Here is a 17384-nt window from a genome sequence, read left to right on the forward strand (position 1 = left end):
AGGTATCCCAGTTCTGTTTTGATGCTTTAGCTGAGAAAACAAACAGGAGACCTAATAAAACTGATCTAGTGCCTGGCCTTCTACTTGCTACCAACCTTCACCATTCACTAAAACAGAAGGATCAGTGACAGGCATTACCAACTTTCAACCTTAGATTTTCATATGGCTAAATCACTTAAAAAATGAGAAATGCAATCTTGGATGTATTGAAAATATTTTATAATTAATTCTCTAGAATCCTAGCCATCTAGTACAGGAAAAAAAATTTTTTTTGATGGAACACTTCAGTATTTTTAAACAATGTAGACATATTTGACTTGAGGATGGCAATACGATTTTAACAAATATAAACTTAAGCTTCCTCACATTTTCCATAGAGCAACTAAACAATAAAACATTTCAAGGAATAGATGACATAATACCTCAAATGCAAAATTCCAAAGTCGAATAGTCACTTACATTAAGAGATTTACCAAAACTGTAAATTAAAAGACAACAGTAAAAGGTTACAAAAAGCCTATTTCTTTCATAGCGTCTTGTCTGGTTCTTTTGAGCAGATAAACAAGGTATTGTAAAGAATGGTCAACACTTGGCCTGAATTGTCCTCTGGTAATCATTAATCCCACTATTTGCAGTTTTGTTGTCCAAGGGCAAAAGCTCCATGCCACCAACTTCTGCTGTCACTCTCCAGAGTAAGGAAGAGGCTGCTGTTTTTTGTTTTTCCTTTTTCCAGTTTTCGCTATCTGTGAGCAATAAGGTAGCAGATAAAATGTCATAAAAGTATTCCATAATGCGACCAGAAATGCCACCCCTTTCCAACCCCTCTGCCTTGAAAGATGAACATATTTACAAATTCTCATTTTATTCTCCTGAGATATTTTGCATGATTCATTATAAAACATACAGGTAATATAAAGTCCAAAGACCTGCGGCATTTATGGAATAAACACATGAAGATTAAACTACATGATTAACATTGTTGGGAGAAATCATGGTTTCACCTATTTTCAAAGGAGATAGGTTACGAGAGCACGACGTAAAAGCTTAAAAGTCATCACCAAACAGTGCTAAGGATATGCAGGGGGAAATCTGTGCAAATTCATCTTCTTAACTCAGTTATCAGATGGTAGGAAAACATTTCTTTAAATAGTCTTGTTTATATTCAAGAAAATAGATTTGAAAAACTGAACAAGTAGACATCTGCCCCCTCTTTATGATCAAATAACAATGCCAATGAAGGAGATTCCAAAGAAAAAACTGAGATGAAAAAAATCCAAATAAAAGCCAACACTGCTATTAAGATTTTTCTTTTAATATGCCATGAGATATCTTGATTGTGTATTTTCCAAAGTATTTTTCCAGCCTCATCTCCCAACCCTTCCAAAAGATTTCATCAGTCTTTCCAATAAAAGATGCTGGATTATAATTCTGTCCACCACCTTCTCTTTTTGAAAGCAATTTAATGGTCATACATTCTTATCTAATAAGGAAAAACATGTACAAATATCAGAAACCCAGTTTTGAAACATTTGCATTCATCTTGCACTGAATCAGCATTTTGTGGGCTTTAAAAAAGGCAGCAGTTGGAACTCACAACTTGTGACAAGCACTTCTGCTGAGGAAAGAGACGAGAGGGAGAGTGAATCTGCATTTTTCCATGGGCCCCAAAGTGCTAACTCCACAAAGGGTCACATCAAAAGCAAACATGCAATGGTGGTTTTAAAACTTTTACTGCAATATAACAAGGAAGTAAACAGTAATCAGACACCTACCAATTTTCCCCCAAACAAACCAAAAAAAAAAAAAAAAAAATGTAAACAGGAAAATAACTCTGCCTATACTTGTACAGCTTCTCAAATCATGTCAGAAGGGTCTCACATTCAATGATCAAGAGATTTTAAAATAGCAGTAATTATTTTCACTTTAAGAAAAGGTTCCCCTTCTTCCCTCTCCCACCCCAAGTATTTAACATGAAAGAATGGGCTTTCTTGACATTAATTTTATACTTATTTGAAGCAGCAACAATAACCATCAATTATTTGGCATTTCTACTTATAGTTGTTCCAATTTTTTTCAATTTCATAAAGCCATTATCCAGTGTTGCCATGAAATAGAGACTGTAGATTCAAGGTAGCAAAGATTCTTTCTGAAACCAATGTTAAGTCAAAGAAATATAAAGCAGGGCATTACACTAAATTTCTGGATCTAGTACACTAAAAAGAGTGAAATCTAGGAAGTTACCTACTGTTTTATACAAGAGATAAAGACCTGCAAAGCTGATTTTTGGTTGTCTGTTTTACACACGGTGTGGGTCTGCAGCATCTGCTAATTGAAGCAGACATGCACTGTATTCATCCCTGCCCTATGTCCTAGATCCCCCCTCCCACCCCCAGCAATCTACTACCTTATACAGGTATTGTGGATATGAGCCCAAGTCATCCCAGACAATCCAGTGAACAAAGTTAGTGTAATGCACTGGTGTGAAGTGTGAGATTTAAAAAAAAAAAGTCCCTTTTAATCTTCATCAAAGTTTTGCTGTAGAAGAAAATTGGCAGCCAAATTCTCATTCTTCTCACAAGCGAAATATGCTTGTATCACAAGTCCTTCAGGAAATCCTAATGCCTTTAACTGGAAGAAAAGAAAGAAAACATATCATTGCAGCATAGAACTATTGAATGACCAATTATTACTTGAAAAGTTACTATAAAACACACAAAAGCTCTTGAGAATTTTACATGAATCCATCCCTATCCACACCAAGGAGCCCAGAAATAAACCCTCACATTTATGGTCAATTGATTTTTAGTAAGAATGTCAAGACAACTTAGTGGGGAAAGAGTAGTATTTTTAATAAATGGTGCTGTGGCAACTGGAGAACCAGATGCAAAAGAATGCAGCTAGACACCATAAACAAAAAGTAACTCAAAATGGATCACAAACCTCAATGTAATAACAACTATAAACTCTTCAGAGAAAAGCAACAGTAAATCTTTTAACCTTGTATTAGGCAACGTTCCTAGTATGACATTAAAAACACAAGCAAAAAAAAAAAAAAAAAGTTCTTCAACACAGAAATCAAGAACTGATAACCCTAACCTCAAAAAATATTGCTCTAGAACAATTAAGGCAAATGTCATTTACTCATTTATGTTACTTGAGGGGGGAAAATACCAGCTCAATATATAAAGTGTCTTTTAAAAAATACATAATTGCCTTGGCCGGTTTGGCTGAGCGGTTACACTGTCAGCCTGCAGATCAATGAGTCTAGGGTTCAATTCCTGCCAAAGGCACGCACCTTGGTTGCGGTTTGTCCGCAGCCCTGGTCAGGATTGTGCAGGAGGCAACCTGTAGATGTGTCCCTCTCATGTTGATGTTTCTTTCTCTCTCTCTCTCTCTCTCTCTCTCTCCCCCCCCCCACTCTATCTGAAGATAAATAGAAAAATGTACTCGAGGATTGAAAAAAAAAAGACATAATTACAAACCTTTATATGTTTATATCATAAACAAGGACACATTACTGTCCAGATGGTTTTCTAAGTATTAAGTTAAAATGCATTTTATCAAATTCCAGAACACTCTGTAAAACAGAGCAAGTACTATGATTCCTTATTTACAAATGTCAACAGTGGGGCCAGAGAATGAATGCCTAGTCATAGTATAAAACCTAGGCTACAGGAGCGCCACGAACTACACTGGTTGACCTGGTAAGAATGGGAAGTGAATCAGGATAGCAAGTTCTGATCTTTACTGTACATTTTTTATATAATTTATACACATATTTATTTTACATTTTAGTGACAGTAATAAAGTCAAAATATAAATTTAAAAATGGATAATTTTAAATTGGGTACACACCTAAAGATCATTTTCTTCCTGAATTTTAAAACATCAATGAAAATTTTTAGTTTCTTAATGCAGTTATAGCTATTTCATGCTGGAATGGTATTCAATGCTGGTCCCTCCACTTCACAAAGAACAAGATGGAAGAACATGGCTGAGAAAAGCTTGCCTTTACTGCAATTCCTCGGGGCAATGCTCTATTTGGCTCTAAAAGAACTACCTCCTGTGATGGAAATACTCTGTATCAGTGTTATCCAATGCAGTAGCCACTAGCTCCATGAATACTGAGCTTGTAAAATGTGACTATTGTGACTGAAGAACTGAACTGTTAGTTTTACTTAAACTCACCCTTTCTATAGCTTCTTTTTCCTGAGGCGTTACTTGAATGTAGTTCATATGACCACTTCCAGCTTCTGCAATTCCTCCACTGCCACCTCCACCCCCTCCTCCTTGACCACCTGCTTCTTGAACTGGTTCATTTAACATCTGAATAAAATGCTCCTGGTGTTGGCTAATTTGCTGTGGTGATTTGAAGGACAGAGAAAAACAATACATTGATATAAAGTATCTTCTGGAAAATAAGAATTCTAAATACAAATAAAAGAGAAGCTATAACATTGCAACTGTAATATTTTAGAATAATTCTAGATTATTTAGTCTTTGGAAGGATATGATTCCTTGTATATTATTAAAGAAGTTGAGTTCTTTTGAGTGAGGTAAACAGTGATTAAGATAATTCAAATTCTCTTTCATAAATGTACCCTGCCAAAATAAAATCAAATGTTAAAAAACTGCTTGACAACTATAAGAAACAGAACTTATATGTCTTCCACACTAGCAGGCAGTAACGATGTCCAAAACTCAAATACTTTGTGATTTAAGCATTCATTAAGCCCATGAATATGTTTTCTATGGGGCAGGAAAAAAGACTTAAGTTAAACAATTTCTTTGCTGAAGAGTTTCTCTCAGATTCTTTAATAAAGTGTTTCCCAAATTTATTATTTGACCAACTTAAATTAACCTAACCTCCACCCCCAACTCCTTTTCCAGTACATTTATATAGCATATTCTACTGAAGGAAACTTAGAAGAATGCTTTAGAGTGGGTGAATGGAAAGGATCGCTCATGAACTTTTAAAAAATATGACATACTCTAAATCTACTTCTGAAATTAACACTGGTTAAATAGTCACCTGCAGTAACTGAGGATTTTCTCGACCTATCTGTTGTAGCAATGCTGGAAGCAGGGAAGGATTCTGCTGAATAATTTGTCTCATCTGTTGAAACTGAGGCTGATTCCGTAAAAATTCAAGGGGATGTCCTAAAATACACATAAACGTTGTTCAACAAAAGTAGCAATTACATATGCAAAGAGCTGGTTCAATCATAATTTAGATAGCAGATACTGGAAAGTAAAAAAAAAGAGTTCTCAGATTTATACAAAGGAAATAATGACAAAATCTTCAGTCTACCAAATTCCAAGTCTCATGCTATAGAAACTATTCCCCATTGGCAAAGAACAGTAGTATAGAACACTGAAAGAAAGGTGTTTTCCTACAACTGCCCTGGGTACTCAGTATTATCAAGTAATTATCAATGTGCTCTGCATGTATTCTAGAAAAATAAAAAGTACTATAATTTGTTCCTGTTGCTCAAAGTCCCCAAGAAAAATATATAATGGGACTAAGGAAAAAACAAAAAACAAACAAAAACCCCCAAAACAATCCAACCTTTAACTTCTAGGAAATTTGAAACCAGTGGACAAAAGTAGGTTTACAGTTGTTCACATGGAAAAATACAAATAAATAAATAATAATACAAAAACGTTGTTTCATGTACCGACAACAGTAAACCTACTTTTGCCAACCTTTGTATTTAATAATTAAAAGTTAAGAGTTCAGGTTCACAGATCAGATGGAGTTTTAATACCAACTGAATTACGGTTACAAGATTTTTTTTTATTATTACTACCAAATTTAAAACATTTATAGTCTATAAAAACTTGAGATAAACAAGCCACAAGACAATCTAGTTATTAATACATTTAGAATTCTTTAGTCCAAGGTCCCTTTATAATAATAAATATTAATAATGCCAAATAAGGTGTAAGATCTAGAACTTGTGACTTTTTGGGGTGGTGGTTTGTCTGATTATGCTATACAAAATAAAAAACTGCATACAAAAGAAATGTGTTTTTGAGATTACTAATGAATAATAAGAATTTTTTAGATGTTATTTCCTAAATTTTAATTCAAGACAATCATTCAAATTAAAATGACCACATAACAAATATTTATTCTTCTTTGGGCAACAGCAGTTTTACAGATGAAGAAAGTTTCATATGCCTCAGAAACTAAGTTACTGCTGCTGAATGGGACAGCATCCTCAATCTGAACAAAGCCGTGGCCTTCTCTTTCCATTCCCATGCTAATTCTCAAGAAATGAAAAGCCCGTCTTCTGGGAGACTGTACACAAAGTGCTTAGAAATTATTGTCAATGAGAGTTGACTGCTATAATTAGAGCTAGAAAACGCATCAAAGAATGGCCTCTTCAAAATTAACAGTGAATACTTTATCAATATACAGAAGAATGAACGAAGGAGAGAACACTAAGTAATTCTTGAGCCTACCGAAGTCTAGGCTTTTTGCCTTGTAGTCAAACGTTTGGCAATAAAAACGGGGGTGTCGGCCAATAGACACTTGAATTCAAATTTACTTTCACCTCTAGACATAAGATTTTAAACCCTTTGAGGTTTTATTTCCTTGGTTGCACAATAACCACTAAGACACTACTGGCTTTGAAATTATACATACTTTAAGACATTTATAAGGAGAGGAAGAGACAAGGCAAGCAAACCATTTGAAATGGCCTCAGAATGTAACAAGGAATGCAAATTGGGAAGCACCTCTTCCTTAGATTATGCCCTTCACCAAAACTGCAGCAATGATGCTTAATATAAGCAAGACTACCTTTTATATATACTCAGTAGAATTTCTTTTGGGCCTTTCTTCTAACATTAATAAACAGAGAATGTGTTTTAGGAGTTATTCCAAATGCTATGAAAATAAACAGCACACCAAAATATTTCAAATTAAATTATTTTACAGGACAACTTCCTCCCCATCAGAAAGATTCCACTTTACCTCCAGAACTTGTTGTTGTAGTCGTTGCTGTGGTAGTTGCTGCAGCTGCAGCCACTGAAGACTGAGGAGGTCCAGTACTGGCTGCTGGAGGGGGATCAACCACAGCCTGACTTTCTCTGTCTCCAGGGATTCCCTATAATACAATTTCCAAGCTTTAAATATCTCATCATTTAAAGTCGGTTAACTATACAGAATAAAAGATATATTAATATATTTAATATCCTTGTCTAATTTCCAAAAGCATCAAACATGTCTCCTTCAATTAAAAGTAAAGGATCAAGCCTGGTCGGTGTGGCTCAGTGGATTGAGCATCCTCCCACGGAATGAGACGTCCCAGTTTGATTCCCAGTTAGGGCACATGCCTGGGTTGTGTGCTTGGTCCCCAGTAAAGGGCATGCAGGAGGCAGCCGATCTATGTTTCTCACACGATGTTTCTATCTCTCCCTTCCTCTCTCTCTAAAGAAAAATAAATAAATAAAAAAATCAATAAACATATATTTAAAAAAAAAAAAAAAAAGAATTCTTAAAAGTAAAGAATCAAGCCCTGTCTGGCTAGCTAAGTTGGCTAGAGCATCTGATATGCCAAGGTTGTGGGATGTGATCCCTGGTCAGGGCATATAAGGAACAATCAATGAATGCCGACTAAGTGGAACAACAAATCGATATTTCTCTTTCTCCCTCCTTCCTTTTCTAAAAAAAATCAATAAATTAAAAAAAATTTTTACAAAGTAAAGAATCTTATCTGAAAACTACATATATTTAAATTGGATTACAAATAGCCTGAGTATGGTATAGAAGAACCCATATTTCTATCATATAAGGCAGCACTGTCCAACATAACTTTCCATAATGGAAATAATTCTATAGCTGTCAATAAAATAGCCATATATAGCTACTCGAGAACTTGAAATGTAGTTATTGTTACTCAGAAACTAAAATTTGAATATACTTTTAATTTTATTAAATTTAAATAGCTACTTGTAGTTAATAGCTACCTTACTAGAGACAGCACAGATCTAAGGTATAAAGGGATTCTGTAATTTAGAAAAAACCACATTTGTACCTAGCTTTAAGATCATCCAAAGAAAGAGGTTTTGATGTATGCATGGCAGTTATGAAATGACCTCAGGAAAAAAAATGACCTCAGTCTCCTTTAGACTGAGCAGGTGATAACAGTGACCAAGAAAGGAGGATCTCCTCTACAGAGCCAATGAAAATCCACTATTCAAAACTTACACAAATAGTATGAATAAGAGAACCTTAAATAATTATTTAGGTGATACTCTAAGTTTGTAGCATTTATGTTTTAAAGTTACTATAACTTAAAACTGCACTAAGAGTTTGCATTTTGATGCAAATGACTTGTAAAACTTCTCATATACAACTTATTAAAAATGTCTTGCCCTGACCACTTTGGCTCAGGGGTTAGAGCATCAGCCCTCAGACCAAAGGGTCTCAGGTTTGATCCCGCCCTAGCTGGGGTTGTGTGGGAGGCAACCAATAGATGTTTCTTTCTACCTCCTTCCCTCCCTCCACTCTATCTAAAAAAAAAAAAAACAATAAAAAAATGGAAAAATACCGTTGGATGAGGAGTAACAAAATAAAGAAAGAAATCTTCACAGATTTTGGAAGGAGAATAAAGAAAATATTACATTTAAATAAGAAATTATAATAGTAAATGTTTCCATTTCCCAATAAATCAGAAGCCAAAATTGCAGACATATAAAGAATTAAGGCTTTGTAAGTATATGAATGTCTAATCACTGTTATACACCTGAAGCTAATATAATAGTGTATTTTGATTGTAACGAGAAAAAAAAGCATTAAGGGTAATGAACAGCACGGTAATGGCTGCCTGCATTAAATGTCACTTCGGGCATTGAAAACAAATGCTTTTGAGCAAGTCCATCAATTCAAACCCTCGGATGAGCAGCTATTAAGTGCTAACAAACCACAAACAGATTGAGGGTCCAAAGCTGCTCTCAAATTCTCAGATTTGTTAAAACAAAAAAGTTAAATCATCACTGTTACAGATCTACCTCAAACTCTCAGATTGTAATTAGCCTTTTGTTAGATCAGTATCTCTTCTTTCCATCCATTCACCCTCACTTATGCAGGTCTAAAAAACTAGTAACAATTAAAGGTAGCCCCCACCCTCAGTCTATGAAACAATCAGTAAACATCAGAAACACTTTAAACTATTTAATGAACCTATCTCTCATCTATTCATTTGTAGTTGATGCTAAATAGTAGTAGCAACTTTGAGAATAGTAATTCATTTATCTATGCCTTAAAGTTTCAAATTTATTAGATCAAAATATCTAATTCTATTAAACTGATGTAGAATTCCAAATCAGGTATAAATTAAAGCCATTCTATATAAGGCGGTACTTTATATATGGAGTTTGGGGGAATGGGATGGAGCAGTAACCTCAAACAGATCCACAGTGATTATCAATCCAATATGATTCTTCAATTCCAAACAAATTAATAAAATGAACTACCAGCATTTTAAAGACTCTCTTCAAGAGGACAATGGAAAAGAGCATTCAAAAGATAAAATGATGTGCTAAGACAGTGATTCTCAACCTTCCTAATGCTGTGACCCTTTAATACAGTTTCTCATGTTGTGGTGACCCCCAACTATAAAATTATTTTTGTTGCTACTTCATAACTGTAATCTTGCTACTGTTATGAATAGCCATCGGAAACATATATTTTCCGATGGTCTTAGGCAACCCCTGTGCAAGGGTCATTCGACCCCCAAAGGGGTCGCAACCCACAGGCTGAGAACCGCTGTGCTAAGAAAAGATTTGGTGAATCTCACATGCAAATACATGCGAAAATAACTGGTGGAGGCAGAGCATTTATTCGCTCCTAACTGGCTCTCCTGAAACTACTATCTGAAAAGGCGTTTCTAACAATCAGGAAACTAAGGAATTTGGTTAAACTGTGGACTGTATTTCCCTGAGTTAGGATCATGGATGATATTCAGGGCAATTCAGACTTTGATGATACTTCAAAACACCAGACAATTATAAAATAAAATGTTAAGACTAAAAAAAAAATAATAACAATCTAATGTTATTCCAAAATTCTATGCTATTACTTTAGCCTGTGCCACATCTGTAAAACTAAAAGACATTGTCATAAAATATCAAGGGTTTTAGTCCATGCTCACAACAACCTATTTCTCAAAAACCTTTATGCTAGTAAAAAAACAGTAACTTATTCAAAATCGACTCAGCTGTTACCAACTATAAACAAACTAACAATTCAAATGTCAATGGAACCAGGCAAGTAATATCATATGTTAAATTAAATGAATAATACTATGTCAGGTAACAATGAATGAAAGGGAAGAGAGTGAATTGAGCATTGTCTCAAGGACTGAGAGGTTTGATTCCCAGTAAGGGCACATGCCCAGGTTATGGGCTCGATTCCTGGTGGGAGATGTGCAGGAGCCAATCAATGTTTCTCTCTCACACTGATGTTTCTATCTCTCCCTTCCTCTCTCTCTAAAAAATTAATAAAAACATATGTATTTTTAAAAAGAGTGGATAGTGAAGATATCCTTTAAACAATTTAAAAAATATATAAAACTTTTCCTAATCATTTGCAAAAATTTAAGATCCAACTTGTCCAGATAATTCAGATTATCTGAATTTAAGTCAAATCTCTCCCCCCCAAAATTTTTAAATCCTCACCTGAGGATATTTTCCCATTTATCTTTAGAGTGGGAGGGAGGGAGGGAGGGAGAAACATCAATGTGAGAGAGACACATGGAGTAGCTGCCTCCCATATGACCCCAATTAGGGCTGGGAATGAATCACAACTGAGGTACATGCCCTTGGCCACAATCGAACCTGCAACTCATTTGTCTGTGGGCCAATGTTCTAAGCCAAACCAGCCAGGCCCAAATCTTCCAATTTTTAAAAGTTAGTAATTAATTACAAAAATTTAGACTATAAGTAAAATAAAACTTGGGTTGGGCTTCTGACTTGAAACTTTTGCTCTAAATAGTACATCCTGGATTATGCTGGCAGTCAAAAATGTTAGATTACATTACATGAAAAAGAAATCTTCACCCACACCGCCCAACACACAACTACCAGCCTTTGAGGATGACATAACTGGGATAGAAGGATCTACTCCAAATGGACAGCCAACTTTACAACTCAGTTAGCCATGTTGTTTAGTAACAAAAAAAATCATACCATAATCTTTTAGAAGAGGTCATTTTATCAACACAAAATGTGAACATGTTAAGAAGATAAAGAATTATATAAATTATCTAGCATATAAATTATTCTCCTATGTTACTGCTCCTTTAAAATCTTTGTTTCTTTGGGATTTTGGCCTTAAACTACAATGAAGAAGTAAAATGTTTCTCACCATTAAAAGATACTCCACTGCTCTGTCAGGGTTGTTGAAACTGGCTCTCAGGGCTGCAATTACTTGTTCTCGTTCATAGCCCATTGACATGATCTCAGTTACCATATTCTCATAAGACTGACCTGTCACTACAAAAAGGTGGGAGCATGGGTGGGAAGAGGGAAAAGAAAGGGAACATTTAATGTCAAACATTCTCGTATGTCAAACATTCTCGTACACTTCTTGAATGTATACAATGTTTCAGGTACTACAGAGCTAAGAATACAAAGATGAATAACAGTATAAACTACAACATATATGTGATAGGTAGAATGAATAATGCCTCCCACCCATGCCAATCCCTAGAATAGACAAATATGTTAGGTTACCTGGAAAGGGAAATTAAGGTTGCTGATCAGCTAAAATAGGAAAATTATCCTGGATTATCTGAGTGGGCCCAATACAAGGGTCCTTAAACATAGAAGTGAAGCAGATAAGAGGGTCAGAGAAACAGATGTAAGGAAGAGAGAAAAGCAGAGTAAGAAATGCTATGCTGCTTTGATGACGATGGGGGAAAAGGCTATGAGACAAGAAATGTGGGTAGCCTCTCAAAGCTGAAAGGACACAGAATAAATCCTTCCCTGGAATTCCAGAAAAGAATTAATGCAGCCTTGATTTTAGGCCAGTGATTTAGTCCTTTGATTTTTGTCCAGCCCCTTGTCAGACTTCTAACCTACAGTACTATACAATAATAAATCTGTGTTGTTTTATATCACTAAATGTGTGGTAACTTGTTACAGTAGCAATAGAAAACTAACATAGTATGTTTAATAAGTACAATAAAAATATCAGGTACAAATGTAGCATAAATATAGGATAGAATTAGTGGGTCAGGGAAAGCAACCTGGGAGAGGAGACAGATGAAATGACTTGAAAACAAGAGGAGCATTTTAAGCAACTGAGTCTGCCATAATAACTTCAGCTTTCTTTTGACACCTTTTATTATAAAAGCAGAGGGAAAAAGGAGGTTAAAAGCTAGGAAGTTAGAATTTCACGTATCATACAAAGCTGGTACAATGACCAAAGCACTGTAACCCAGTTAAGTCACTTTTTACCTCACTTAAGCCATCTTCTCCTCCACCTGTGTTTTCGGTACCATTCTTGTCCATCTCCCACCTTTCCCCTCCACGTAATTATCTTGATCAGCCGTTAACTGTGTCCTCGAATGTCACTCTAAAACCAAGTCATGCCTTCCTTGATCACATTCCAATTCCTCTTTCAAGAACTGGTCCATGCCTTGGCCAGTTTTGCTCGCAGTGGTTAGAGCACTGGCTCATGGACTGAAGGGTAGTGGGTTTGATTCCCAGTCAAGAGCATGTACCTGGGTTGCAGGTTTCATCCCTGGCCCCAAATGGGGTCGGGCAGGAGGTAACCACTGATGTGTCTCTCCCTCCCTCCCTCCCTCCCACTCTCTCTAAAAATCAATGAAAAAATATCCTTGGGTGAGGATTAACCAAAAAAAGAGAGCCCTGGCTGGTTTTGCTCAGTGGTTAGAGTGTTGGCCCACGGATCAGAGAGTATTGGGTTCGATTACCACTAAGGGCATGTACCATGGTTGCAGTCTGTCCTTGGCCCGTTGGGGTCGTGTGGGTAGCAACCAGTTGATGTGTCTCTCAAATCGATGTTTCTCTCTCTCTCCTTCCTGCTCTATCTGAAGATAAATGCAAAAATGTCCTCAGGTGAGGATTAAAAAAGAGAGAGAGAGAGAGAGAGAGAACTGGTCCATTTGTCTGCTCTCTTCCATTCACAGCCATAGCTGTCTGCGCATACTGTGTCCACTTCACATTCCACTCACTCCTAAACCATTACAATGTATGACTTTGGATCTCTAAAGACTTCCTCCTCAATGTGTCCCATTATCTGCCACCTCCACTTCAATAAACAGCGCCGCTATCCATCCAAGTACTTAAACCAGAAATCTCAGTGGTTTCAATTCCCTTTTCCCTGCTTCCATATCTTATCTATTATAGTACACCTAACAGGTCATATCCTTTCTCTAAATTTTATCCCAAACTCCTCTAGGTTTCCTTTTTTTCCAGAGCCTTCACTTAAGACCAGTCTAAAATAATTGCTAGTATGATTATAAACTGCTTCCTCCTCGCCTGCCCCAAAGTCTACAATCCATTCTTTAGCTAGCTGCAAACGCAAGCTTTTAAAAAAGAAAACCTCAGCCTGGCCAGATGGCTCGTTGGCCCATACACCAAAACAGCTGTGGGTTCGATCCTAATCAGGGTGTGTATGGGAGGCAACTTACTAATGTTTCTCTCTCTCATCAATGAACAAATCCTTGGGTGAGGATAGGGAGAAGGAGAGAGAGGGGAGGGGAGGGGAGGGGAGGGGAGGGGAGGGGAGGGGAGGGGAGGGGAGGGGAGGGGAGGGGAGGGGAGGGGAGGGGAGGGGAGGGAAGGGAAGGGAAGGGAAGGGAAGGGAAGGGAAGGGAAGGGAAGGGAAGGGAAGGGAAGGGAAGGGAGTAAGCTCATCTCATCTCGGGCTCTTAACCCTCAAGAATCCTCTACATACCACACTTCAACTACATTGATCTTCTCCAGTTTACTTCAGAAATCATACCTCCTTCTGCCCCAGAACCTTGACATACACCAGATTTCTTTGATCATGGTTTGTATTATGTTTCCCTTTTTAATTTCCCCATCTGAACACAGGTACAAGGGACAGTGTTGTTTTGCATCAGTTTCCCTGACACTTAGATGACATTCATCAGTTAAATGATTTTTTTCCCTGCACAATTTTAAATAAAGGTATGTAATAGCTATGAAAGTACAGTTTAAAAAACTATTTATCACTGAGCAAATTTGGCATTTGATAGTCTGTTTAGAGTAATGACTTTTCCTTTTCCATTCCACAAAAGACTTTTATTTAATTATCCACTGACATACTGCTGGCACAAAGCCACTCAAGTGCCTATACACTTTCAGTAATCTAGTTCCCAGACACAGAAATCGGCATTAATAAAAACAAAATTAAGGGTGGTTGAAGTATCAGAACTACACTATTTTAACAGTGTTTCTCATTTAATTCTTGGAGTAACTCTGTGAGAAAGGTTTATTTTATTCTACTATTAAAGATGATGAATGAGGCTGAGGCTTAGAGAGATTAATAATGTGATGATGGTATCAATGGCTGGTAAGTCACAGGGCAGAGACACAAACACAGGCTGTCAAGACTCCAGAGCCCCTCACCTATTCATTATGCTATGTCTTCTAACATTATGGTCCCTAATTAATAAAGTTATAAATAAAAGAAAGAAAAAAAAATGCCCTGGCTGGTTTGGCTCAGCGTTTGGAGCATCAGCCCACGGTCCAGAGAGACCCAGGCTTGGTTCCCACCAAGGGCACGTACCTCGGTTACAGTTTGTCCCCGGCCCCAGTTGGAGTCGTGTGGGTGGCGACCACTCGATGTGTCTCTCTCACATCGATGTTTCTCTCTCTCTGTTCCTCCCTCTCTCCTTCCTGCTGTCTGAAGATAAATGCAAAAATGTCCTCAGGTGAGGACTAAAAAAAGAAAGAAAGAAAAAAAGAAATGCCTATAAGCAGTTTGACATTTTTTAGATCTTAGAAGTACAAAGTCAAATGACTCATAGAAAATTAGGGACAATGAACAACAAAAGACAGAGCTAAAGAGGCTAAAAAAGTAATGACGACGAACCTTTGAACTTATCTTCTAGGTCACCTAGGAACTATGAAATGAACCAACAATGACCTTATTAGATGTACCTTTTAGAAGGTCCACTATGGCAGAGAATAGATCAGTTAGAAGCAGGTAATTCAAGAATATCAGTGAGGTAAGGACATAAACTAGGGTAATTTAATGGCGGAAGAAACAAATACTTCAGAGACCTTGGGAAGAAGAAACAGGACTCCTGGGCTCACTGGGCCAAGAGACCGAGGGTCAAGGATGATGCCAATGTTTTGGTAGAGGGTGGATGATGATATAAGCAAGGAAGGGAACAAAGAAGAATCAGATGGTAGAATAAAAGATGAGTCCATTGGAACCTAAAGAGTTTGTGGAGGTTATAGCTTTTCTAGTTGGCAGTTTAAAGAATGAGTCCAGGAGCTCAAAGGAAGATGTGCACCAGAGTTAAATTTTTAGGAATCCTTCTAGTATAGTATATGGTAATTCTATATAGTATATAGCATATCTGCCATTCCCACTGTTTGAACTTTGAACTAAGCCTAGAGCAGAACCATAAAAAATGCATATACTTAAGGGCCAGGTAAAACAAAAAGAATTAACTAGAAAGCCTGAGAAGGAAGTCAGAGATATGGACCAAGAACAGAGTGGGTCTGGCCGGTGTGGCTCAGTAGATTAAGCATTGTCCCATTGACTGAGCGGTCCTGGTTTGATTCCCAGACAGGGCACATGCCCGAGTTTTGGGCTCAATCCCCAGTGGGGGACGTGCAGGAGGCAGCCAATCAATGTTTCTCTCTCTCTCTTTAAAAAAAAAAAAAAAAGAAAAGAAAGAAAGAAGAGTGGTATTACAGAAGGCCAAGAAGTCAAATTTAAAGAAGCAGGGTATCAACGGAAAGACTGGTAAATAAAAGATGAAAGAGGAAAAGGATCCCAAGACCATAAAGTTGAGAATGGCTACTCTAGAAGATAAAAGATGTAAAAGACAGACATCGCCATCAGCGGCCAGAGCTGCGGACTCCTGGGCTCCTGCTCGGCAGCATCAATGCATTTCACCTGAAGCAGCAGTGGTGACAGCCAGAGCCCTCAGCAGCATCAGGGGCAAGTGCCAGCTGGTGCCAGCTCTGAGGCTACCGAGCAGTTTACTGATATCTGGGTAATCTCTTTGTGCCCTTCCAGTATGACCGCAACAGATTCCGAAGATTAAGCCTTCCCTGTTTGAAATAGTGATTTCTGTTATACTGACTGGGCACCACCTAATACACATTTGGTAGCACGGTAATCCCAGAAAACAGTCCTTCAAAGATGTAAATGTGGGTTTGGTACATTCAGGTGATTTTAGGTTGATTATTTAAACAACTATTTTGCTCCTGTACTCTATGGGCAAGCAGTGTGCCATTTTTTATAGCAATAAGGGCAACATGGAGTTCAAGTCCAATTGGTCAGAGGGCCAAGCCCAGATCTTGAGATGCTACTGCTGTTGCAATCTTGCTACTGCAGCAACTAAACAAGGAATCCAGAAGCCCATATGCCACTAAAGCTGCTGTTCTCTACTACTGTGTTCACAGTCTTCTACCTCTCTACCATTTCCAATAATGTAGAGAGTACTGAAAGGTAGGAATGGGGTTGTTAGCTAGTAGAGCAATAATTAGCAGGCAGAGTAGGAAACTGTACCAAAGATGTTACAATGGAAAAATGGAGGAAGAAAACAAAAATGATTTTGACAGATTAAGTGTGGAATAAAGACGGAAAAATATTCTTTAATAGGTAAAATTAAAAGCTGGCATAAAAAGGCACTTCAAGTAACAAGATGTAGATGGGAACCTACAGGGCTACAAGCTGAAATAAACGCTAGAGGTGAATAAAGAAGAAGTATGAGACAGATTTAATAACATTTTATACCCATTTCAAAGATATTTTATAATAAACCTGTACACAGATCAAACTTTGTTAAGATCACATTTAAAATTCACATTTGGAAAATAAAAAGTATGTGCTTTAAGGAAAAAGTATGCTTAACACTAACTGTACAATTTAAAAGATTCAATGTATACTTCTGACAATATAAATGGACCTAGAATGCATTGTACGTGACATAAGTTGAACAGAAAAAGACAGATACCATACAATTTCACTAATATGTGAAATCTGAAAAAGAAAATAAGCAAGACAGAAACAAACTCATAGATACAGAGAATAAACTGATGGTTGCCAGATGGGTTGGAGATTGCAGGGTTGGCTCAAAAAGGTGAAGGGATAAAGAAGTACAAACCGGCAGTTACAATATAGTCATGGGGGTATAAAGTACAGCTTAGGGAATATA

At 37.1% G+C, this 17384-nt stretch overlaps 1 protein-coding gene across 1 annotated transcript in view; it reads right to left on the bottom strand.

Moving 5' to 3' along the window:
• Window positions 1–323: 323 nt before the first annotated feature.
• RAD23B (RAD23 homolog B, nucleotide excision repair protein) overlaps window positions 324–17384 on the bottom strand; it is a 50284-nt gene continuing 33223 nt past the window's right edge. The window contains exons 9-13 of the mRNA XM_036261743.1: window positions 11378–11505; window positions 6983–7115; window positions 5033–5160; window positions 4189–4359; window positions 324–2628 (exon numbers count right to left, since the gene is read on the bottom strand). Of these exons, the coding sequence (XP_036117636.1) occupies window positions 2515–2628; window positions 4189–4359; window positions 5033–5160; window positions 6983–7115; window positions 11378–11505 (674 nt within the window). The 3' untranslated portion in view covers window positions 324–2514. The remainder of the gene's footprint in view (window positions 2629–4188; window positions 4360–5032; window positions 5161–6982; window positions 7116–11377; window positions 11506–17384) is intronic.

This window comes from Molossus molossus, unplaced genomic scaffold (genome assembly GCF_014108415.1).
Source record: "Molossus molossus isolate mMolMol1 unplaced genomic scaffold, mMolMol1.p scaffold_m16_p_14, whole genome shotgun sequence".
Classification (NCBI taxonomy): Eukaryota; Metazoa; Chordata; class Mammalia; order Chiroptera; family Molossidae; genus Molossus; species Molossus molossus.